This window comes from Lepidochelys kempii, chromosome 1 (genome assembly GCF_965140285.1).
Source record: "Lepidochelys kempii isolate rLepKem1 chromosome 1, rLepKem1.hap1, whole genome shotgun sequence".
Taxonomy (NCBI): Eukaryota; Metazoa; Chordata; order Testudines; family Cheloniidae; genus Lepidochelys; species Lepidochelys kempii.
The window spans coordinates 345694142-345721019 of record NC_136380.1 but is presented as its reverse complement, the minus strand read 5'-3'; the positions used below and the strand labels follow the sequence as shown (position 1 = coordinate 345721019).

General features: G+C 40.3%; 1 protein-coding gene across 2 annotated transcripts in view; it reads left to right on the top strand.

Annotated features, from left to right (window-relative positions):
- The window catches only part of CHCHD3 (coiled-coil-helix-coiled-coil-helix domain containing 3), a 248724-nt gene that overhangs the window by 23389 nt on the left and 198457 nt on the right, over positions 1-26878 (top strand). For both annotated transcript variants that reach the window (XM_073328860.2, XM_073328859.2), the window contains exon 3: positions 16343-16424. In XM_073328860.2, the coding sequence (XP_073184961.2) occupies positions 16343-16424 (82 nt within the window). The remainder of the gene's footprint in view (positions 1-16342; positions 16425-26878) is intronic.

The following is a 26878-nucleotide window of genomic DNA, read 5'->3' as shown; positions in this document are numbered from 1 at the left end:
CCTAGTGCGAGGGGGCTTCATCGACACTCGTGGTCTTCCGTCCCCTCGAGTTACCTAGTGGCCATGCCCCAGTGTCCCCAACACTGGGAAATGAGAAAATATGACATGTCCAAACTATCTTCATTCCATACAACCTGCCTCAGAAAAATCCTCTGTACCTTTTGGCCCAGAACAATCTCAAACCAAGATCTATTAACACAGTGCAGCCAAGAGGATATGAGCACCATCATTACCAGGAGGCGTTGGAGGTGGATTGGCCATGTGCTTCGGATGGAAACTGATTCCATCACCAGTAAGATAGACACCTGAAGGCAAGCGAAAACGAGGCTGCCCGAAAACAACATGGCGAAGAGCTGTGGAAGCCAAGCTGAAAAATGTGGGGCACAGCTGGGGAATCATTGAAAGACTTGCCAGAAACAGACAGGAGTGGAGGAGCTTTGTTGCTGCCCTAAACGCCAGAGGCGTAATGGGAACATGATGATGATGATGAATATAAAATTTGTGGTTTTGATTGAAGAAAAATTGGTCATAGCTTTTGTTTGCACTATCTAAACTACTTCTGAGTTCTTAGCCACCCTTCTCCAAAGCTTTAAATTGTTACACCTTGCAGCTGAAGACAAATGATTAAGATTTTTTTTGTTCCTTTTCTTAATGCTATGATTTTTGTTGATCTTACTTAGCACTAAGATCAATTAATAAACAGAACTGGCAATGATCTTTTCTGCAGCTTCAGTGATGAAGTCTTTCCTTTTAACTAAATACTGTAAGCTAACCACTTTCTAGTTCTTATGCTATTTTCCTGTCTTTCTTTGAACTTTGCTCAATTCTCAGGTAAAATGGAATAAAAATATATAATTCGCAGTCTGGCTGATCCATGGTGCATCGCTCAGTGCATTCACTTTGTGCTTTGATTGTTCCATCTTGTCAGTTCTCTATAATTCATCCTGCTTTGAAACACTTCTAGTTATCCAACTGTATTGGATATATTTTTTTTTTTTCTGTAAAACTTCACCTGACGCTAACTTATAGCACTTCAGGGCTGTTTGATATTTTGAGAGCATACCTTAGGAGGATCTATTTATACAAAAAATAACCTGAAGTTCTCAATGCCCTTTCCTGCATTAGAGATTTACTTAAATTCACCATCACATCTTCCACATAATGTAACTGATTTAATCCAATGTTTTTTCTGAGGCATGTCCCATGTGTGGAAACCCCTCTTGTTTTTTTTCTTTGAGCTTTGCAACCTTTCAGTGTTTATCATCTATCTTATTATTTGCTGTCTGTTAACAAAATATATGTTCCTGGTTAGGAGTCCTACAGCATCAAAATATATTCGGACAGTATATCTACACATGCTGAATTCTTGAAATGAAGACAATAGGTATTAGGAGTTCTTTTAAATGCCATATTTTTCCCTCCATTCATTATTAGTCATGACTTCAGCAAGGTTCAGAGAAATTAAAATGGATCCCAGTAAGTTCTCCATACCATGAGATCAAATAACTTTACAATACATTTATGAATCTCTGAGATCAGAAGCAGAAAAAATGTAGATGGTCTTGACACAACACTGTATACTTTATCCTATTGAAAGCAGCACTGTAAATCTTTCACATCATGATTTACAATGTGATTATTTCTTTAATATTAAATTAAGATCCCAACACTCCTACCCCCTGTTTTTTAAACAAAAAAAGCCGTACAAAATATTCTAAAATATACTTTCAGCACAACAAGTCACTGTTGCTGTTGATTTAAATCTAAAGAGAAATACTGTCCAGGATGGCCTAGCACAGTGAAAGTGAGTATTTCTTCCCATTCATAGACAAGTGTGTTTTGCTTTTTTCCTGACAGCAAATTGACATATGGTTAAATAGGTGCCGAAATAAAGTATTCTGTGTCTCCTTGACAAAGATGAATGAAGAGGATAGATTAAGAGGGTTCAGTTTAAAGGGTTTACAACTTTATAATGACACTGAAAGCAATTTTAACCGGTCTAATAAAACTTCAGACAGGCAGTGATATTTCTGGAAGGAAATGAAGCGCCTAAATATATTTGAAAAAACAAAAATTAGATCCATATTTACATAAATTGGCCACTTCTTCACTGAAGCCATTAATTGCAAGGAAATTACAGGTTGCTTTAAACATACACGTGTTTTGAAAAACAGTTATTTCGTGCTTTTTTATTACAATTAGAGTTGGTGAAATTGATTTTTTTTTTTTGAGGTTGTATGCAGTTTGAAAAAAAAAAAAGGGTAGAAAATATCATTTTGGGTCAAACAATCTAAAAATTGAGAAAAATTTTGGTGAATTGGGAAGCAGGTATCATTCAACATGAAACTGATTTTTTGATTCACAAAATGTCCGGAGAAGGAGCTAGTGTTGACGGTAGAACTTTAACCCAGTGGTCAGGGCCTTCTGCTGGATGTGGAGAAAGGGTCTGAACACAGGTCTGCCACCTCTCAGAAAAAAGCTCAAACACCGGGCGATGGGATATTCTTGTGTGGGTCCCTCTCTCTTTCTAGTTCAAACTATTTCACTTTGTATAAATAATTGGAGCATGGACTTGGACTTGGGTCTCCCGCAGCCTACGTGAGTATCCTAAGTACTCGGTTATAGAGTCCTTCTCTCTCTCTAGCCCAATAACTATTCATTCATAGAGGCACTTCATTCATAATGACAATTCACTGTTTTCTCTCATGAAGTGCGTTTTTGGGCACATTTTTCATTTGTCAGAAATATTTTGACCACCTCTAGTAATCTGTTCCTTGCAACCCTTATCTGTGTTTTGTTTAGCTTATATTATAAGCTTCCTGGAACAGAGACCTTGTCTTATGAGTGCATTTGGCATAGTCTGTTATAGAAATAATGCTTTCTTTTTTCAAGAAAATCCCAACAGAAGATTGGCACTGAGAGCACCTTTCCATTTTGGGCTAGCATCAGCATTCCATATCTAACTAAATTTCTTACAACTTACGAAACCTTCCTGTTCTGAGAAACATTCCAGCAATAAAGATCCCGTGCGACTTGTGTTCTGAATTGTATCCATTTGTGCTTTTATGCTAAGCTCTTTGTGACAGGTACTTTATAAAGTATCATGAAGGCACTCTACGCTGTGTTGAGATTTGTAATTAAAGCAGTGCTGAATCCTGCTGATCCACATTTTAACTATTAATCTTGGAATTCAACATGCTTACAGTTTTGGGGCAGGTGAATTTTCTGTAATTTGTGATTAAGTGGTCACTAATTCTAATAGAGGGAGCATTTAAAAGTCTCATTGAAGTTTTCCTTTGAGATGAACTTTTTCAGGTTCCACATCCACAGGCACTTGGGGATGACAATGAGCGGAAAGAGGGAGTTTGAACTATGGAGGGGTCAGCTGGGTTTTGGGCAGACATGAGGGTGTGAATAGAAGTTTGCATTAGTGGAGAGAGTAAAGCTGTGCAAGGGAAGAATTGTTTGAAGGGGTTGGGGACTGTGGCTGGTAGGAAAGCCCAAGACAGTGTGTCCTGAGCCATCAGCAGTTTTTTGCAGGGCTACCCAGGGGCTGGTGCTTTGGCTCTCCAGAGCACTAAGATAGCAGCACCACAGGAAACCTGACCTCATCCTACACGCAACTTCCCCACCCATGCGTAACACTGCTTAATCCCCTGTCTCACCAAAGCCCATTTCATTTTCAGAGGGTATGAGGAGGGTAGGAGTTTTATGGAGGAGTGAAAAAGTACGGCTTGAGTTAGGAGTGGACTTGGGGTGGGAGGAGCAGAGTGGAGAGTTATACATGATTGTGTGGTTCTGGCAGCAAACACTGCAGCACAGACATACTCCTGGGGGAATTCTGTGCAAAAAAAAATAATTTTTTTTTGCACAATATTTTAAAATTCTGCAAATTTTATTTGTCAAAATAACACTACATAATCACGCCAGTTTCAATTATTTTGGTAATTTATTTCAAAATACCTATCAGCAAGTATATCTGTACCAGTACAGACGCACCAAAATTCCCCCAGGAGTAGAAAGTTAAAGAAACCCCTATGACAACCCAGTTTCTGTTTCTCTGCTCCCCTCTCCCCCTGCCGGGGGACCAGATACCCACAACCCCTCCCCCCTCTAGAGCCCAGCTGTGCCCCCCCCCAATACATCTGAACCCGCTACCTCACAGAGTCCAGCTGCGGGCCCCCTCTCCACCCCCCACCCAGATACCCACACTCTCCCGCCTCCCCCAGGAGTCCAGCTGCAGGGCCCTCCTAGCCCAGACACCCAACCCCTTCCCCCGCGAGCACAGCTGTGGCCCTCCCCAGCCCGGGCATCCATGCGCGCCCACCCCCAAGTACCCAGAGGGAGAAACAGCCTGATGCTCGGTTCCAGGTTGTATGGAGATTCCTGCGTTTCACTGTGTCCTTCCCTCAGGGCATGCTGGGAACTGCAGCTGCAGGGAACCCTCTAGCTGCCTCCCCCCCCCCCCCCCCCCCATGCCCTGGCTGTGTCTTCTATGTGTGATCTGGACTCTGCTCGCTCCAGCACCCCCTAGTGGCAGCCAGCAGCACTGCAGCCCATTTCCGTGGGGCAAAGGAAATGCTGCATGCACATTAATTTCTGCAAAATTCTGCACTGCACAGTGGTGCAGAATTCCCCCAGGAGTAATTACTGCTTTTTCAAATCACAGTTGAGCACTGCTTAGTGCAGGGCAGGATAACTCTACTTGGTCATTATCACTCTGCCGTCTTACTCTCCCATTCTCCACCTGTGGATTGAAGGATCCAGAGCAAAATTTTTGCCTTAAGGTTTTATTTAAAAAAAAAATTCTGTGTTTTTTCCATTTTATATGTACATCTGTGTAAACTGATGTGTGACTCTTTTAGCCTAGCTTTGCAGGAAGCAATCACAGGTGAGCTGGTGGTAACAGCAAGAGCTTACTGAGGTCTGAATGTCAGAAACTAATGAAGCCCATTAAATGCAAATGTTAAGTACAGGCAAGTAAAAACAAAACCAAGGAAAATAAATGCAAAAAAAAAAAAAATCAGTATTTATTCAATATTCGGGTTTCACAACTAAAGTCACAAAAGTCATAAAATTTGAAAAATCTAAGTTTCCAACCATAATGTTGTCTTGGCTACATTCCATCTGGTGCAGGTAATATCTTTTGTTGTTTTTTTTCGAGTTTAATATTTTTATATTATAAAATATGTACCATAAATACGCAAGATGTGCAGCATGATGTAGTTAATACTGCATTCAGAACCTTAACTCTTGTATTTTTGGAACTGTACTTGCTTAAAATTGTATTTGGTTTTTGTGTTAATTACCCTAGCTAATCTCTTAATGTTTTGTTCCAATACTAAACACTTAAGACCAAATTCTGCCCTCGGAGGCATGCCCAGCTTCTGTACCAGAAATACTACTGGTGTAAGTGGTTGTAACTCCAGTGAAGTCCATGGGAATTGCCACTGCTATACTAGCGGTGAATTTAGCTCCCTGACTAAATATGAGCTGTTTGCGGCATGTATCTGAGGGTAGCATTTGCCCTTAAAAAAAATAAATCCACTTAGGAATAGCATTCTTCAGGGCTGTACTCTGGTGATTTAATCTGTTGCTCTTAAATACAGAAATTCAGAAAGTATATAATAAGGTCAGTCAAAGTGATTCTGGTATGCCTTCCCTGCGGATGATTATCTTCCTGCTTTTTCTCCTTGTACACACATCATTAAACTTCCTGAGGGCCGCTCAGGGATTCCTGTCTCTTTCAAAAGAGAAAAGCATATTTTGGTTTTTAAGGTGGATGCCTATTCCCAGTGCTTCACTTAGTGTTGATGGAGTGGAAGGATGGTTCATGACTGTTCCATGGAGTGAGAGACTGGTTTTGACAATTTGTTGTTTTGTAGACTATATACAACATTGTTTGGCTACTACTGGACTATTTAAAAATCATTTTGTAGAAAGAAAAGACAAGCTGTACTTCATAACAGATACATTGCACCTCCATTTCCCAACCTGCATAACAGCTCTTGTGTTCTCTTGTTCTCATTGTTGAGCAGTAAGTCCTGAAGCCAAAAAATCCATTGGAAGAGTGTAAGATTATTTTTATGGCACCACCAGAATGATTGGCACTTCATATATGTTAGGCAAGGCCCCTCCCCTGCTAATTTACAGGCTAGGGTAACAGATCAAGAACGAGGGAGTAGTTGACAGCCACCAAAGACCAGCATAACAAGTAATTTTGGTTGGTTGGGGTTTTTTTGTTCTGCTCTTCCAGCCAGTGTCTGACAGTGTCTTGGGTCACCGAGGTCTCCTGGCTTGTAATGCTTTTGTTTTTAATCAGCAGTCTAATTATTTTTGATAAATGTGCAGTGGCACACTTTACTTTAGCTATACTTTCAGGAGACTGGTGTAAAACTTACTTGATGACATTAGTGACTTTTAATCTCTTAAAAACATACTCTCCCTGTGTATCCATAGAACATGTGCAGCGTGTGGGCAACAGTAGTGTGAGCTTTCCCTGGGTTACCAGTGTGCTTCAGTCTGACCTGGAGGAACCTATTTCAAGGGTGAGAGGAATTCAGTCTCCAAGACTAGTCATTTATAGACAACTCTTGAGACTGTGAAGAAAGGTGCCATTTTGGTGGTGGCTTTTATGTTGTGGACATTAGTCAGCTGAGAGCAGCCTTTAGACCTCCAACCCATTTTTAATAGGCCACTATTAAAATCAGGTTATAAAAAGTCACCAGGTGGTAATGATTATGTTTCTGCTCTCCTGCTTGGGATTTAAACCTGGACATGAAAAATTCTGTCTCTCCCACCTGTTTCTAATACCATTCCCCAAACTGTTGTTGTTGGGGATTTTTTTTATTAAAAAATACGGATGGGTTCATTCCTTTTAAATACAGTATTCATTATTCAAAAGATTGCCGTAACAATTTTTTTTGTAAAGCACTAATATTTTGGACCTTCCCATAATTTCTGACTAACATACGTGGTGGTTTTTATTATTTGTATTATTATAGTGTCTAGGAATTCATGGACCCCATTGTGGTAGGCACTGCGCAACATAAAGATAGTCCCTGAAGCAGAGAGTTTACAATCTAAGTAAGGAATATGAATGCCCAACTATGTACTCTATATAGGTACTTTTATGCACTCTTACTGTAGTGTCTGAGCACCTCACAATCATTTCATGAATTTATCCTTGCAACTCCTCAGTATTTTACAGGTGGTGGATTGTAGCACAGAGCGATTAGGTAGCTTGCCCAAGATAGCACAAGAAGTCTCTGGTGGAGCCAGGAACTGAATCCAGATCTCCTGAATCCCAGTTTAGTGCCTTAAACACAAGATGTTCATTAATTATAAAATCAAGCTAGTGTTTATTTAACTTATTAGGGATTCCAGTGTATCAGACATAGAGAAGACATATTAGGCATCTCGTCAATCCCCTTTGGAAAAGCAATTTCGTTTGAGATTTTTTTGTTTTAACTATATCCTATAGTCTTCTTTGTGTCTGCATGTTGACTTTTTATCCCGTGGCAAACTGCCTATTGTCTTGCTTCAAAACCTAATAGCTCAGAGTACTTTGTGTTTCAGTCCATGTATCATGTAATTTTTTCTGGTCAGGTGGAAACTAATAATCTACTTGCACTGCATACAATTTATACAGTTGGCTAGATTAAAAAAAGAAGAATGAAAGTTGCAAGGTTCTTGTTTTCATTGGTTTTCAACTTGTATGCCTGTCATATAATGTGTGGAACTTAACTGTGGTCCAAATTGGAGTGCTTATAAAGTGGCAAACAATAAAAGTGAAGTTATTTGCATATTGTATCTCAGATTGGAAGGTGAGGGAAAAGTCCGTTTAATTCTGAAGGCACAATAAAATACACAATAAACCCTTAGGTTGATGTTATTAATGTTCCAAGTCGCCAAGTTGTTTGTAACACTGTGTGCTTTCTGATTCAATATTTATGATTATTAGCATGCAGTTAAGAATTTTCTTTCTGACATCTTCATTAACTTGAATGTCTATAGGGCTGTAGTTGCCTTGGCAGATAGTGAGACAGATGATAGTTTTGGAGACCGCCTTAAAGAGCATGGTCCCATACTTGATGGTAATGTAAGTGTTTAGTGTATACAGACACATAGGAAATTTCCATACAGGATCATACCAGTGACCTGTATATCCCAGTATCCTGTTTCTAATAGTACTAGATGCTTCAGAAATAAGTGCAGGGTACTTGCAGTAGACAATTCTGGAACAGGTTTCAGAGTATCAGCCATGTTAGTCTGTATTCGCAAAAAGAACAGGAGGACTTGTGGTACCTTAGAGACTAACAAATTTATTTGAGCATAAGCTTTCGTGAGCTACAGCTTACTTCATCGGATGCATTCAGTGGAAAATACAGTGGGGAGATTTATATACACAGAGAACATGAAACCGTGGGTGTTACCATACACACTGTAACCAGAGTGATCACTTAAGGTGAGCTATTACGGGGCGGAGGGAACCTTTTGTAGTGATAATCAAGGTGGGCCATTTCCAGCAGTTGGCAAGAACGTCTGAGGAACAGTGGGGGGTAGACGGGGGGGAATAAACGTGGGGAAATAGTTTTACTTTGTGTAATGACCCATCCACTCCCTGTCTCTATTCAAGCCCAAGTTAATTGTATCCAGTTTGCAAATTAGACGTCAAAAATTATAACATTCAAAAACCAGTTGGAGAACACTTCAGTCTCTTTGGTGACTCGATTACAGACCTAAAAGTTTTGATTCTTCAACAGAAAAACTTCAAAAACAGACTCCAACGAGAGACTGCTGAATTGGAATTAATTTGCAAACTGGCTACAATTAACTTAGGCTTGAATAGAGACTGGGAGTGGATGGGTCATTACACAAAGTAAAACTATTTCCCCATGTTTATTCCCCCCCTCTACCCCCCACTGTTCCTCAGACGTTCTTGTCAACTGCTGGAAATGGCCCACCTTGATTGTCACTACAAAAGGGTCTCTCTCCCTCTTCCCCCCGCTCTCCTGCTGGTAACAGCTCACCTTAAGTGATCACTCTCGTTAGTGTTTATGGTAACACCCACTGTTTCATGTTCTCTGTGTATATAAATCTCCCCACTGTATTTTCCACTGAATGCATCAGATGAAGTGAGCTGTAGCTCACGAAAGCTTATGCTCAAATAAATGTGTTTGTCTCTAAGGTGCCGCAAGTACTCCTTTTCTTTTTGCGAATTCTGGAACAGTATGCCCAGAGGGAGAATTTCTTTCTAACATTTGGCAGTGGTTTTCTTATGCCCTAAGTTATACTCCTGACTATTACTTTTTTTTATTCCATAAAGCATAACTGAGGCGGTTCTATTTCTTTGCCTATTTTGTATTAAAACCCCCACAAAGAACACTCTTTTTTTCAATTTTAAATGTGTTGCCCTCCAGCTTCTTCATTGTCTCCTTATCGCTGAATTATGGGAGGGTAAGTAAAAGTTGTTGATTTTCCTTTTCCATATTACTCATTATCTTATATACCTGTCTTTTCTGTCAATTAATCATTTTCACTTTTTTCACTTGTCTCATTTTTAGACCCCTTGTGTCATGTATTAATTGGTTTTTTTTAAGGTCAGAAGCAACTATTATGCTGATCTAATCTGACCTAATGCATAATGTGGGCCATAGAACTCTAAGTGATTCCTTTATCAAATCTGTAGATTCTGGATGAGGTGATAGATCTTTTAGAAAGACCTATTCTTTGCTGTATCTATTTTGAGATAGAATGGCTGAAATGGACATGGTATTCAAGTTGGGCTGGGAAGTATTACTAATTTTTGTTGTTCTGGCATTATTTTCTATTCCCTTTCCTCCTAACATTTTGTTGTTTCCTTTTTGACCATCTCAGAACATCAAACAGACGTTTTCTTTGAACTGCCCAGGACACCCAAATATTTCCTGCATGGCTGTAGTTGATGTAGAAACCAACAACATGCATGAATAATTCAAATTATTCCTTCAACTGTGCACTACCTTTTCATCCAAATTGAATTTCTTCTGCCAGTGTGTCCACCTGCTAAGTTCCCTTTTAAGTTCCTCATAGTCTTCTGTAGTCTCCATGTGTGATTTAGGGTAGTCATCTGCAGATGTTGCCACCTCACTGATTGCTTTCTTTTCTATGCTACTTTCTTTTGCTTTGTTTTCTGTCTTAACTAGTTCTTAATCTATGATAGTACTTTAGCTGTCACATCGTGACTGTTTAGTTTTCTTAACAGCCTCTTGTGAATAACTTTGTCAAAGGTTATCTTTCTTTCACTATTTTGTTGATATATTGTCAAAGAATAATATTAGATTTTAATAATTTTCATTTACAGTTGTTTAATAGTTCTATTTGTAACGATCTTTTCAGCTAACTTACTCGGTACCAAAGTAAAGTTGTTTGGCTATAATGACTCAGGGTTTCCCCTGCTGCTTTTTTTAAGTAAAACATTTGGTACCCTCTAAGCCGCCAGTATAGTAATTGATTTTAATTAGTGTATAATTTTGTTTGCAACTTTGGCGCTTCATTCTTAAATTCCTTCAGAGATGTATGACTTTTTGCTTTTTAATTGATTCAAATGTCTCCTCTCTTTGACATCTTCGTCTCTGACTGACTATGCTTCCACTTTTTACCTGAAAGTAATAGATCTGGGTTAGGTAACTCTCCATCTTCTGAGGCAAAGGTTGATGCAAAGGCATTGGTTTGTGTGTCTGTAGTGTCCTTACCCTGTGTAACTGCTTCCATTACTCACAGGTAGTTCAGCAGACCCTTCAATTATCTCACAGCTGCATTTGCACTGAACTTTTTCTGATTAAAACTTCCACAGTTGCTGCTGTAGCTGCATCCTTTATTTATTTACTTGTTTGTATTATGGTGGGACTAGAGGCTCCTGCCACAATTGAGCCTCATTTTACTAGGCATTGTACAAATGTATAGTATGATGCAGCTCCTGTCCTGAAGAACTGATACTTTCAATATAGAAAACAAAGGATGGGAAAGAGGATGTAACCTACAATCCTTGTGAACAGAGTGATGGCTTAGAAACCTCATGTTAGTACCACGATTTTATCCTCGGAGCAGTGTAGTTACACCAAACTAATTCTCTGCCGATGCAACCGCACTGAAGCAGCATTTCAGATGTAGACCTGCCCTTATGCTTGGTCTACACTACAAATTTATGTCTGTATAACTGTGTCACTCAGGGCTGTGGAAAATCCACCCCCCAGAGCGATATAGTTATACGGACCTAACCCCCCATGTAGACATTACTACTGTGTTGATGGGAGGGCTTCTCCTGTCAACATATCTGCTGCCTCTCGGTTGCTGACAGGAGCCTCCTGTCAGCATAGGTCGCATCTTCACTAAGTGCAGCTGCACCACTGCAGTGTGCTAAGTGTAGGCAAGCTCTCGGAGGCTGGAGAAATGAAAATCTTTAGGCCTGGTCTACACTTAAAGCTTGGGTTGACATAGCTATAGTGCTACACGCCTAAGCACTGCAGCTACACCCTGTTGTAGACCCAGTTAGATTGACCTAGCTGTCTTCACTCAGGGGTGTGGGGTGACTAAAACAATGAAAAACTCCTCCTGTTGCTGTAAGGTGCGCCTAAGCTATGGTGCTACAGTGGCATGGCTACAGTGCTCTCGTGCCTGTAACGGCCCCAGCAGCAGAAGAAAGAAATCTGGGGCTGTTGGTGGGATGCGCACTCAAACTTGAGGGTCTCTCACAGATGCACAGGAAGCTTGGGCAGGAGAGAGCGCCATGCTTTCAGGGGGCGGGGTCCTGATTTACTGCAGGACCATAAGGTGAAAGGAAGGAAGCTTACTTAGAACAGAGGAAGACAGACAATATGATTCTGGTGAGAAGTCAGATGCAGGATGATGAGCCTGGAGTCATAGAATATCAGGGTTATAAGGGACTTCAGGAGATCATCTAGTCCAACCCTCTGCTCAAAGCAGGACCAATCCCCAGTTTTTGCCGCAGATCCCTAAATGGCCCCCTCAAGGGTTGAACTCACAACCCTGAGTTTAGCAGGCCAATGCTCAAATCACTTCGCTATCCCTCCCCCAAGAGTCCTCACAATACTCTTCCCTAAAACCAAAAAATTGTCCAGAATGGTGAGGAAACTGAGATGGGAAACTGCATATAAAGGTGCATGTTGTTCTGTCTTGATCTGTGTATTTTTCATGCTATCTAAAGAGTAATGGTGTTTAAAATCCTAGGCAAAGTCTGTCTATATGTCTGTTGCTTCACCTGTCACTTGCCCTGTAAGAGTTAAATTGTGAACCCAGAGCATCCACAGAACTGGAGTTTTGGGAGAGGATGTGCTGACGCTATTGGGAGTCTGGGTGATGATTCTCTCTGTCTTCTGGGCTGGTCAATCCATGAGTATTTTAAATTCACCGCACATTCTGAAGACTGGTGTGGTTGGGGTCATAGATGGGTTCTGGAGTTGTATATTTTTTTGAGCTATGGTGCAAAACCACTTTGCTTTAGTTTTGACGGTGTATACACTGAAGTACCATTCACCAGTTCTTTATGGAATTGTATAATATCTGTGAGATGCAAACATTTCAAGATTTGTTATAGGAATAAAATGTGGGGTCTGTCTTTAATTTTCTCTTTTGTTGTTGTGCCATTTTGTTATACCTTATTTATTTAATTTTTGGTAATGGCTCTGTTTTTACCATCCTTAGATGACACTTGTTTGACCAGACTTATCTACCAGTTCTCTGGTATTTTTTTTTTTTTTTTTACCAGTTGTCTGTTTTGAATATCGTATGGTCTGAGCAGAAATTACCATTAGATGTGAAAAGTCTTTTTGCTCTAACCCAGAACCTGTTCTAACAGATGCAGTTTCTTTCAGATTCTTTGTTTTCCTGACAAATGAAATTTTGAGGCTGTTTTTCCTCATACCAAGTCCTCCTCCTCTTGAAATTATAATCTTCACTGAGATATGAAGCATTCCACCTGTATAACAGAATCTTATTCAGTGATCTACCACTCTTTTTTTTTTATTCCCTGTTAATATTTGGCTGATCAATATGTAATTGATCAGGTTAAATGTGTCATGTCTGTATTAGCTGATAGCTAAATCTTATTTATTATACTTTAAAAGACAGTTCCATGCTTCATTAGACTTCTTTTTACTTTTTTCTTACACAAGAACAATAAACTTCAGGAAACTGATTCTGGTGAGCAGTTTAATTGTTATTCTGTATACGTGTGTATGTTGCCAAGAGTTGAATTAGAGATGTGAAATATTGAAATATCTTTTCAAAGTTAAGTTAAATATATTCAGATTGATTCACATAAAATTTTTTTTGCAGTCCTTGTATTATGGCTGTGTAGTACCTTATAACTGTGGGCATTTACGCTGTTTACAATCTCTGAGGAGCAAACAAAGCAGCGTAGGCAGGGAACCATGCAGCCTGGAAAAACAGTGGTCAGGAGGGAAACTCACAGCTCTCCTCCCAAAAGAGTTGATGGCTGGGAGCTGGAAGCCTAGAAGTGGGTGCCCTTGCTGGACTATGGAGAGGGAATACAGGTGCTGTTGTCCTGAACTGTGACAAGAAGTACCAGACAGACTGTGCACAGAAAGCGTGCCAGAGATGTTGGAGCTAGAGACTGTGCTTTGTGTGGGAAGGTTTCAGTCACTGGCTCTGGCTTCTCTAGTCCAGCAAGGGCACCCACTTCTCGGCTTCCAGTTCCCAGGTGTCACCTCTCTTGGGCAGAGACCTACATGTTTCTCACTCCTGTCTGAGGTTTTTCCAGGTTGCACTGCTGCCTGCGTATGCTGCTTTTGCCTCAGAACTTACAAACAGTGTAATTGCCCACAGCTAGAATGTACAACACAGGTCTTTCTAAGGTGATAGCATTACAGAGAAAACATAGTAGAACAATTAAAGAACCTATACACATGCTAATAAGCTTACCAAAGATCACCCCAGCTCCAAAAAGAGCTCTGGTAGTGCTCAGTCCTTCAAATCTCTCACAAGGGTTTTTCTGTGGTTACAAGTTCATCATGCCTTTTGCTCAGAACAAGAACCCCTATGCAGAGGTTAGTCTTTCCTTTATACTATTTGGGTCTTTGATCTGTGAATAGGTAGTTAGTTAAACAGTGGTTCTCTCCTTAGTGTGTAGCTTTAAAAGGTTGGGTCCAGAGGTGGGAATTTGCATTTGCCTCCTCCCCCACTTAACTTGTTTGTCCCAAAAGTTCCTTCATGTGTAGAATATCATTTAAAATAGTCCTTTGAAGCTCATAACATTTCTCAGGGTTTACATTGGCCATGTCTCCTCCCTAGAGAAGTTACATGCAATCCCACCATTATACATAAACTTTGCATTTATAATAAAGTTGATTCCAAAGATATTTAAACTTAAGGCAATTTTCTACAATATCTTTGGTAGATCTTATTGAATTATCTGTTACACTCCTCTCCTGGAAATCGCACCTTGTGATCTAAATGTCCTAGGCTCCCAAGTTGAGTGTTGATCCCCAGAAACTTAAGCACTTCCTTCCTCAAAGTTCCACCTTTGTAGGCACTCAGGTTTATAGTTTACCCTTCCAGGGACATGTGATAGTTGAAGTAAACAGACACAGGCCTTGCAGAAGGATTTCTAGAACAATAATTCTCTGCTGTAGACAGCATGAGATGCACAGATCTAGGTAAAACAGTGAGCATCTGTATACCGGTACTTGTGAATCATAGAATATCAGGGCAAGAAGGGACAATTTTTTTTTGCCCCAGATCCCTAAATGCCTCAGGTTCACATGAGTTCTGAGCATTCTTTGGGGTTCATGACCTTTCAGGGTTCCAAGACCCCTCTGTTGGTCTGCAGTCATGCGGTTCATGACGTCTCCTCTGAATCCATAGTTCCTCTTTCTGGCATGCCCTGACAGAATGAAGGGAGAGCTGCAAAATGAGTTGATGGTCCTTAATGATGGTCAGACACCCCACCCTGTCTCCTTAGCACTAGGGGAGTATCTGGAAAGAAGTAAAAAGAAAAGGAGTACTTGTGGCACCTTAGAGACTAACGAATTTATTTGAGCATAAGCTTTCATGAGCCACAGCTCACTTCATCAGATGCATACTGTGGAAAGTGTAGAAGATCTTTTTATACACACAAAGCATGAAAAAATACCTCCCCCCACCCCACTCTCCTGCTGGTAATAGCTTATCTAAAGTGATCACTCTCCTTACAATGTGTATGATAATCAAGTTGGGCCATTTCTAGCACAAATCCAGGTTTTCTCTGAGGGGGCCCCCTTCAGACGTTCTTGTTATACCCTGGATTTGTGCTGATTATCATTAGCGACACAGTTATACAGACATAAATTTGTAGTGTAGACCAAGCATAAGGGCAGGTATACATCTGAAATGCTGCTTCAGTGCGGTTGCATCGGCAGAGAATTAGGTTGGTGTAACTACACTGCTCCGAGGATAGAATGAGAATTTGAGACTCTGCTGGGTTAGGCCAAATGCAGATAAAACCAAAGCAGTGATGATGATTTGATGAAGCAACCGGAGTAGCTGGCATGGGTGAGCTTTCTAGCCCTGGTTAAGAGATGGGGGGGATGAGTCTGCTATTTTTGACTCAGACTGTACAGTCTTGGACTTTTAGTAGGTTCATGACTGATTTTTGGAAGATCAAATAGTAGCCTGTGGCGAAGATGATTTTTTTTTTTCCCAGTTTGGGCCTATCTAGAAGTGTGCAAATCTTTCTCTGATGTGAACCTGCTTCCCTTATCCATTTAGTCTCAGGGTAATGAAAATGCAGCAGGCCATTTGAGTGATGTGTGAGGCAGCACTCTGGAAACTGTACTGATTTCTGTTAAGTTCCTGGGTGGAGGTCAGGGTGTTGGCTTTAACCTTAATGTCTTAAGTGCTTTGGGATCCGAATATATGATTCTTTCTCCTTGCCACAGTAGATATTAGAGGAGGCACTTGAGATAGTTCCCTTAAACAAAAGGGAGCTACCAGAGGAGCATCCTTCTTACTGGAACTTGTTTCCCTCCTAACCCAGTTTACTTGTTGATGCTAAGGTGTTAGAGGTTCAAAGTTACAGGAAGATTTATGTGGGGGGTGTGTGTGTCTCTTATGACATGACATAACTTTTTTTTGGTGGGAGTGTGTTAATTGAAAATTTGTAATGAAGACAATTTGAGGAAAATGCATACATTGCTGAATAGAGAAATGAAGAAAATAAAAAACTGTTTGCAAAATTTTGCTTGCTTCTGTAATTGGACATAATAATGTGTTCCTCCAACATATTTTTAAATTGTCAAGTTTAAAGTTAATTTTTTTTTTTTTTTTTTTTTGCTAATTGTAGTTAATGAAGAAGAACTAAAGAAAAGAGTAGCTGAAGAATTGACATTGGAACAAGCCAGGAGGGAGACTGAATCTCAAAAAAGGTTTGTTTGTAATCAGCTGTAACTATATTTTTTAAATTTATGTAATGCTTTTGATAGGTTACAGTAACTGAGGAGGATTAAGATCTGTTTAATGTAAATATTGAACTACAGTGCCATCAGTAGAAACTCTTAGCAGTCCTTTTACTTATATTGTACGTTTTGGTGTTAAGCATTGTTAAAACAAATTAACTGCTCATATTAAATTTTGATCTAAATTGCTTTGACATCACAAGCCTGACTTGCCTTGTCAGGCCAGTTTCTTCACTTTTTAAACTAAATCTGTAGTCCTAGAAAACACTTTGCTGCATGGAAGTAACTCTAAGAAAAATGCAGAGGTGTGCTATTTAGGTTTGGCCTACACTTAAATTAGGTTGACATAGATACGTCTGTTTGGGGCGTGGAAAAAACACACTCCTGACCACCACAGTTATGCTGACCTAACCCCCAGTATAGATGCAGCTAAGCCGACGGAAGAATACTTCTATCAACATAAAAAGAAAAGGAGGACTTGTGGCACCTTAGAGACTAACCAATTTATTCGAGCTTAAGCTTTTGTGCTCAAATAAATTGGTTAGTCTCTAAGGTGCCGCAAGTCCTCCTTTTCTTTTTGCGAATACAGACTAACACGGCTGTTACTCTGAAATCTATCAACATAGTTACCATGAGTCAGGGAGGTGGTATCCCTACACTGAGGGAAAACCCCTTCCATTGGTGTAGGCTGCATCTGCGCTATGGGGTTATGCTTGCATAGCTGTGCTGGTATAGCCTCTGGGCATGTCTACATTACAGCTGCTACAGTGGCAGAGCAACAGTGATATAGCTGTGCCGATGTAGTACCATAGTGCAGAAGCTTCCTACACTGATGGAAGGGGTTTTTCCATCGATGCAGTTAATCCATGTCTCCTGCAGTAGTCAGGTCAATGGAAGAATTCTTCTATCAGCCTAGCCACGTCTACACCAGGGGTTAGGTCGATCTAATTATGGAGCTTAGGGTGTGAATTTTTTCACAGCTCTGAGTGACATAGCTAGGTCTACCTAATTTTTTTTAAATGTAGGCCAAGCCTCTTTAGTGTAGACACAGCTTTAGAATTCTTCTACTTGAACAAGAGTAAATTTTGACATCAGGAAAAGTGTTAGTTTCTTGTCCAATGTTTCTGTGTGTTGTTGAGTTCTGGAACTGCTTTAATACTTAGTGCTCGCATAGTGCTTCAAAGATGCAAAGTGCTGTACCAGCAGCTCAATGGAAAGAAGCTACTTCATGATTTCTGTGTGTCCTTTTAATTTTTATTGTCTGTCCCTCACAAATGTTATTTACTATGAGTGGCTGTTTAATGGTTCACAGGGAAAAGAGGTTACGAGGCCTTGGATCCTGAAATTGTTAGGACAGATTTTAAATAGTGTACAATAATCCATTGGCAATTATTTTAAAAATATTTGAATTACTAACCAGGTTTTGAAGAGTGCCTGTTCTGTCATTAGTGACACACACTCAAGTTAACTAATTCTTTCATGTTCTGGGTGCAGCGTATATATTTTCAAACATATGGAACAAAAATCATAAGCCAGGTACTGTCCTTTCCCTTTTGAGTGGGGAGAAAGGCTCATTATGGTAGATTTCTTAAATCATAATTTCATGAGTACTACTAAAATTGTCTGCACATATTTCAATTGTTTCCTGTACAGCACTACATTATTTAATTGGATTAGGTTGACGGAGTATATAATTGGATACTAGAATACAAACGCTCTAAAACATAATCAGTCCCCTTTGATTAAGCAGTAAAGCCAATCAATATGTTAGGGTAAAATCTCTTCTCTTTGAAATATTGCAGCTATTTTTAATTTAATTTAGAAATTTTGATTAGTACTTCCATTTAGGATTAATTTATTGCAATTTGTAAACATTTTTACCATGTGGCAATTTTTATTTTGTGGTTCTATTATTTATTTTATGACTTGAGACTTTTTCATTGGTGGATATCCGTGATTCAATTTTCATTTGCCCTGCCTTGGTAAAAAGCAGATTGGCTTTGTCAGACCTTCTTTTCAACATCTGATTTCATGTTTTGCAAAGATCATTGCTGACAGTCATGCCTGAATTTAGCTAGTGATAAAGAATTTTGTTGTCAATGTAAGAAAAATACTATAGGTGATAAGATCTCTCTTAGAACCATAGAATAACAGAGTTGGAAGGGACCGCTGGAGGCCATCTAGTCCAACCCCCTGCCCAGAGCAGGACCAATCCCAACTAAATCATCCCAGCAAGGGCTTTGTCAAGCCTGATCTTTAAAAACTTCTAAGGAAGGGGATTCCACCACCTCCCTAGGTAATGCATTCCAGTGTTTCACCACCCTCCTAGTGAACAAGTTTTTCCTAATATCCAACCTAAATCTCCCCCACTGCAATTTGAGACCATTACTCCTTGACCTGTCATCTGCTATCAATGAGAATAGTCTAGATCCATCCTCTTTGGATCCACCTTTCAGGTAGTTAAAAGCAGCTATCAAATCCCCCCTCATTCTTCTCTTCCATAGACTAAACAATCCCAGTTCCCTCAGCTTCTCCTCATAAGTCAAGTGTTCCAGGCCCCTAATCATTTTTGTTGTCCTTCGCTGGACTCTCTCCAATTTCTCCACATCCTTCTTGTAGTGTGGGGCCCAAAACTGGACACAGTACTCCAGATGAGGCCTCACCAATGTCGAATAGAGGGGAACGATCAGTCTCTCAATCTGATCGCAATGCCCCTACTTATACACTTCTCTTGTCTTAAAATGAGGTGAGGTTTGAAGAGTCTATGATAAGAAAACTCAGCTCTTGGCAGTAGTCTTTGAATCTTGTACATAATAATCTTAAGTAAGAAAGAAGCATCAGGTTTTTTTTTTCTTCCTTTTTTCTTTCTATGCAGTGTGCCAAAGTTATTTAAAATTTTTTCAACAGTGTTCATTTTTTTTTTTTAAAGTTGTCTTGTAGTCTTAAGAGGTGCAAATTTTTTCACACTGATCTTGATGTGAGGTCTTGATCAGATACTGTGGGTTACATTCTAGTTGATATTTGCATTTTATGAATATGCTAGAATTACTCTGGCTAATGTAAAGCTATGGGGTTGCAAGTGTTCCACTCTAGATCAGGCTCTGCTGAACCCTACAGAAGCTGCTCTATAGGTCCTTCTGTGAATGGCTTTATGTTGTTTAGGTTCCATATGCAACCAATGTTTAGCCCACGTACTTTATTCATGCTGGGAAGAGTATAGTAATCTATATAGGGAGCAGGGGTGCAAAGGATGTCTCAGCAATAGGGTTGCCAACTTTCTGCTCAAAGTTGAACACCTTTGCCCTGCCCCTTCTCTGAGGCCCCGCTCCCACTCACTCAGTCCCCTCTCCCTCTGTCGCTTGCTCAGTTTCACCGGGGTTTGAGGGCTCTGGCTTGGGGTGCGGGCTCTGGGGTGGGGCTAGAGTTGAGGGGTTTGGGGTATGGGAGGTGGCTCCGGGCTCGGGGGCAGAGCTGAGGGGTTGGAGTATGGGAGGGGGCTCCGGGCTGAGGAAGGGAGTTGGGGTGTGGGAGGAGGTATAGGCTCTGGGCTGGGGGTGTGGGTTCCGGGGTGGTCTCAGAAATGAGAGGTTCAGGGTGTGGGAGAGGGCTGAGGGCTCTGGGCTGGGGCAGGGGTTTGGGATGTGTGGAGAGGGTGAGGGCTCTGGCTGGGGATGTGGGCTCTGATGTGGGGCTAGGGATGAAGGTTTGGGGTGCAGGAGGGTGCTCCAGGCTGGGAGTGAGGGGTTTGGAGGGTGGTAGGGGGATCAAGGCTGGGGCAGGGGGGTTGGGGCACGGGGGAGGGAGTGAGGGCTCCGGCTGGGGGAGTGGGCTCAGGTGGGGAACCTTTTTTCTGTCACGGGCCATTGATCCACAGAAAAAAATCAATCGTGGGCCACTTACCCGCTGGGGGGGCACGGAAGCTCAGGGGGTTCCCCCCACAATGGGGTGAGCCTGAGCTCAGAGCTCCAGCCCTGCGGCGGGGCACCGTGGGCTGGATGAAATGAACCCTGGGGCTGAATCCTGCCCGTGGGTTCTAGGTTCCACACCCCTGCCCTAGGTAGGTGTAGGAGCTGGAGGGGGGACAAACATACCAGCTGCTTCCCGGGAGCCGCGCGGTGCAGAGGCTAACAGGGGGCCTGCCAGCCATGCTGCACAGCACCCCCAATGGCCCAGTCAGTGGTGCTGGCTGGAGCTGCCAGGATCCCTTTTTGATCCGACTCAGCAGTGTTCTGAGTCATGATCCATACTTTTTAGTAGAAGCAAAATGTTGACCCCTCTCTTCCTTCTCTGGAACTTCCCACACCAGTCTGCTAAGGCCCCTCCCCAGCCCACCACTACCTTTTTGCAGAGTCCATGTAATTCTTCATTAAAATTGAGTTAGAGTGCTGAAGCAAACGATTCACTTTTAAACACTAGTAGCCCAACATGTCCAGAACATATTATAGCAAACCCACTTACCATGTAATGCTTAAAATGGTTTTCAGCCTTCCAGATGGTTATAAACATCGATGGGGAAGGAATACTTTTGATGGTATCCTTTTTTTTTAATTCAAATGCAAAAATGTAGATAAGATCTTGAAGCTTAGGTTAATTCTGTTTCCCTACACATGCATTAGCACCTATTAGAAGAAAAATGCAACAAAAGTGTTGTTGAAATTTCCTGGGGAGTGATTTACATTGTGCATATGTCAAGGCTTGTACATCTGGAGCTGTGCATTAGAAAGTAAGTTGGTAGTCTTCCCTGAATAACAAAATGCTATGGGGGTATCTACCATGACTGTTCTAGGCCAATTTGGCAGGAACCTAATGGTATACACGTGAGTAGTAAAAAAAATATACAGTTGTGATTAACATCTCACCTGCTCCCTCAATCCGTTTGTCAGAGACTTTGACAGAGAGAAAAATGTCACCAGTTCTGACCCCTAGCCTTTGACATCTTTTTCACAGCTTTTATCTAGAAAAGCCAGTCAGCACATCGAATATCTTTTTTGATGAAATTTGTAGAGAGGTGTGTGCCTGTCAGAATGCTCATGCATCAAAAAATAGCTTTTACATCTTTCACCCCAGTTCTTTACATTAGTGAAGTTAAATGATACCACATTCTATTATTAAAAACTTAGCTGTGCTTGGATTTTTATTTCTTTTGTAAGCAATTTAATTTGAAAACATACTACTTCTTCATTGCTACCTTTTCTTTATAAAAGCACTTACAGCTGGACTGTATCAGAATGTACATCGAGTTTATGCTTTCATGTCTCTAAATTAGCTTTATAGCTTTTTACACACAATAGCATGTGAAACATAGCTGTGTTTTTATTCCTCTTTCAAAAAAAGTCTTTCTTCAACCTTATTCTCATAGTAAAAATGCTATTAAACATAAAGATGCTTTGAAGCATCTGAAAGGTGTAATTGTTTGAGCTGAGATATCTAATAAAAAAGGAATGTGCTGATTATCTAAGTGCATGTGTTCACTGTATATGGCTACTTCCTGATCTCATTATAGGATGTCTTCTGCTGTCTTCAAAGATCAAAGTGCAAAGGAAAGAAACGACTTGATTACACAGAAGTACTAGTGGCTTCTAGACTCTGTTCTTCGTTATATAAATGCAACTTTTTAAATATTCTCTTCTAGTTTTGGTTATTGAGGGGTACTTCACATTCATTATTAGTTAAAAGTGGAAAAACAACATCTAATAAGTTTTACATCACTTTCAATTAAAAATAAAATTGAAGTTGAAATTAATTATGTCCATGTTTAACTTTACACATTGAGTTCAAATGGACTCCTCACATATGTGAGCATGTGTTTAAGGATTTGCAGGATTGGGCTTCTCATGACCTCAGGTTTCCTGTGACCTTGGCGTTGGTTACCTGCTGCCACCACTAAACTTCTCACTTCGAAATTTTACTTTGGAACTCCCCCTCTTTCTGCTTCTTTGTTATGAGGACCCTGTCCTCAAGTACAGGGATCCCCTGATAGGGACAGTGGGTGTTCTTTGAAGCCTGCTGCAGAAATCACTTTTCACCATACCTTCACTCGAGGAAGAATTAACAAAATTTGTAATTTATTACATAAAATTAAAACCTAGGAGTCCACTTCAGGGCTAATCATCTGGCAGTGCCCACTGTCCTTTTCAAGCCCTAGAAAAGCTTATTTCATACCCCATTTCAGGCTTCTTTTTCATAAACCACTCCAATGTACTCTAATTTGGTGTCCCCGCTACTCTGTTGGCAGCCAGGACCTCTGTCATTCCTGATGGGCCAGTCTCTGGATTCTGGAGAGATGTTTCTTGTTAACTTCAGCAAGCCCAGACCAGACTACCTCCTGCTGGTAATTCTCCATGCTCGCTCCTCCAAAGGTCCTCCTCCAACTGCTGACTTTTGAACAAACATTTCCTAACATTTTCCACAGAGCTGAACACTGTATTTTTGTCAGTGCTCTCATAGCATACATTTCCAAGACTTAATTTAAAAAGTGTGTTTGTATATTTGTAAAATACAGATCTGTGGCTTTGATACCTTTGCACATGTGTGTTTGGGTGACTGGATATGATGCTGAATCCCATCATCTGTTTCTCTGAGAACATGTCAGGTTAAATCCTGAGCAATATGAGAGGCTAATAGAAATCAGAGATTTTCCATGAGATCACAATTCCCCCAGAGTTGATTTGGATTCTCTCTCCCCTAGGTTTTTTGTTATTTTCCAAAAGGTGCAAGTTGTTGGGATTTTGAAGATGAACTATGTCACACAATTATCAGTCTTCAGAGCAACCCACGATTATCTCAAGAACACTTGTAACTAAAAGAGTTAACACTATGAGGTGATATTCTGAACCTATTGAACTCAGTGGGAGTTCTGCCACTAACTTCAGTGGACCCAGAATTTCATCCTATGTTTCCATTACCTCTACACTTTTCACCAGACTGTCCTCTGACTTTTCTTAACAATGTTGTAATGAAGCATCTGTACAGATGTTATACTAGAAATTCAGCCACCCATGCTAACAAATTGGATTAATGTGCTAGCTCTACATAGACTGTTCCTCAGTACACCTTTTTAAATGAAGACAACACTCAGAATGATTTGGGGAAACGGTACACGTGAGCCATGTCTTGTTCAATCATAGAACCTTAAGATCCTGCAAAGTATGGCATTAGATACTCCAGTGAGGGACTGAGTTAGCATTAATTATGGGCACTTGTTTTAAATAGCTGAATTATTTGTTTTTACCTTTTGTTTTTCCACATTAGAAATGCTTTTCATATAAGGTTTTTTTTGTTTGTTTTTTAAGAGAAGTGATACTGTGACTGTAGTTCAGCTTCAGCGGAGTTTGTATTTTACTATCTTTGAAATATTGTGCGGGCACATCTACGGAGCTACACAGACTTTGGTTACAGTCATGGGAATTTACAGGTGTTAAATTTGTCACAGCAGGGCTCCGGTATTTTTCATTAAATATAACAGAAGCACATTGAGAAAAGGATAAAGACAGAAAATAATAAAGCAGAGCGTTCACATAGTCTCTTCACCATTTCATATCAGTAACTACATTCCTGATATAGATATTAGAAGCAAATTAGACTTGATGTACTGAAAACTAAGAATAAAAATTAGTGTAAAGAGCTGTACATCTCTTCAAAAAACAAAAATTAAGCATCTGTTAGAACCGTTGCATGTTAATTATTTAGATTGAGTGCATGAAACTTCACAAGCAATGAAAAAGCGTAGGTCTTTGCCCAGAGTAGCTTACAGCCTCAAATATACATAATTCTGTAAAAGATGACCGAAAAGAGTCGGGTAAGAGGCATGGGAAGATGCAGTTTTACAACAGTAAAAATCAGGAAACGATTGTTTACACACACTGTTTTTCCAAGTTGGTTAAAATGTGTGAACAGTATCTGGTACAGAAGCAAGTGTGGAGGTGATGTTAGTGATTTAATTCTTTGTCAAGATACAAAATTGTATAAAATACGTGAATAAAATTTTCAGTGCTTGTGATGGTGAGGGCAGTCCTCCAGATTCCCCCTCAATGGGGGTGGGAGGATGATAGATAGACCTTGCATTTCTAACTTGGCTTGTGTCACTATTCTGATGTTCAGTTGTTAGCTATATCTATATGTTCATATCGGTAATGATGGTAGTTTGAACTTGCTGTTGATGTGCCAGTAAAAGATTTTCATATAATTGGAAATATTTGTCTTGATGGCACAGAAATGGCGTGCATTGTGCCAGATGGTGCCATGGCTCATGAACTTCAGAGATGAGAATCTGCTTCTGGTCAGCAAGATGCACCTGCTCCATTGAGTTCTGCTGAGAAATCTCCACAACTCAGTGGAGCAGTGTGCATGCCTTTGGGAGAGAGTGACAGCATTAAGCTAGCACTAGAGATCATGAAGTAACAAAATTCATATCCGCAATAGAGAGAAATGATATTAAGCTAGATGGGTTTGTTGCCAAGAAACAAACTTTATGTATTATGAAGTCTCAGATTTTCCAACCCTCCAGTGTTCTTCTACTTTCACAGTTTTCTGGCTTATGCTATTACTCAGGCTTGCTATCTACTGCCAGTAGGTGGTATTTGGACCTATCCTTGTTAACAGTGGTGGGTGGCTAACTACATAATTGTGAAAAGAAAAGGAGTACTTGTGGCACCTTAGAGACTAACCAAGTAGCTCACGAAAGCTCACGCTCAAATAAATTTGTTAGTCTCTAAGGTGCCACAAGTACTCCTTTTCTTTTTGCGAATACAGACTAACACGGCTGTTACTCTGAAACCTGTCATCATAACTGTGATAATTGCTCAGATTGTGCCTTTCATCTGGGTATTTTGGAGCATATGCAAATATTTAATATGCTTCAAGGCACACCTGAGAGGTAGAAGAGTAAACATTCTGAACTTTAGAGATGGGAAAATTGAGGCACAGAAGAGTTAACTGACTTGCTCCAGGGCATACAGAAAGTTCGTGTCAGAACCCTAGAATTTGATTTACAGGTCCGTGGCCTAAATACTGTTGCAAACTCCTCTCCTCCCCCAAGTTGGTGAACATTGAAGGAGGTGCAGGTTTAATATGCAACCTGCACAGCAATTCCAATTCCAATATGGTAGATATCTTGACATTCTGCCCTTGGAAGTAGAATTATTTGTTCATCAGTGTGCTTGGTGCTGTGTAAGACACAGATCCAGTTGCCTCCAAGAGTTTGCAATCTAAAAGCCAGATACAGAAGAAAGTGTATAAAAGGAAATCAAAAGGGGAGAATAAGTTAAAATTTTTATTATGATATTGATGAACTTGTAGCTGAGGTTTGCTTGTTGTCAGTCTGTTAAATAAATCTGACAGTTCATTGAGAAACAAGGAGGATGAGTGAAAGAAGAGACTTATTGTAAAAGACAAACAGTAATAACTATTGCTTCCAAGTATTTGAAATTTCTTTGCCTTTCAAACAAACTTATTGATCTTGGAAATAGTTCAGTTTAACTAAATTTTATTTGTGCATTTTGTTTGATTATTTCTGTTCTACATGTGTGTATGTCCATGTATTTCGTATGTGATTTGGCAAAACATTCATGACGAATGTTAACATTTTAATTGTGTGTGTCTCTGGTATACTTATGGATGGGACACACCACTGTATCCTGAGACACCTTTCTCTCATTCAGTTTCCTACTGAAAGAGCACTGCTTCTGCTGTGCCTGTAAGAAGTGGTTGTTTTTATAATGAAAAAATAAATTGCTAACTTATCCATCCTCTCTGGATTTCTTAGTGACTCTTGGGTTCTCGGTTTCACTGGTAAGGAACTTTTTTTTTTGTTAATTAAATATTTTCCCTTTTTCTGCTGTCGGTTTCTCTCTTCTCCCAAAACAAAACCAGTACTAATTGTCTGAAGCTAGGATTTTACTAAAAGGCTAATGCTTTGTCTGTCTGCTTTCCTGAGTTGGTGAATGGGGAAATGGAGGAAACAATATATCCATGAAATAGTAGTCACTATGTAAATTTACACTATGTAAAGACCACTATGTAAATTGTTCCATGAGAGCTTGTATTGATCTGAATTTTGGCATCTTGTTGGCTGGGACTGTGGGCTGTCTTCGTGCATGGATCCGCCCTCTGCTAGCAGCTATGTGTACTAATCGTAGCCATAGTGATCAGAGTGAGGATCGTGGACAGTGTTCTCAGCTGATGTAAATTAGCATAGCGCCATTGAAGTCAAGTATGTTCTCTGCTAGTCTGTAGTGAGAACTGGCTAGTAGGGCTTATTCCTCCCAATCACGTGAGAGGAACAGAAGAGGAACATGAGAACATCCATACTTGGTCAGATCAGTGGTCCATGTAGCTCAGTATCCTGTCTTCCATTAGTGACGAACACCAGATGCTTCAAAGGGAATGAACAGAACAGAGCAATTCTCAAGTGATCCATGCCCAGT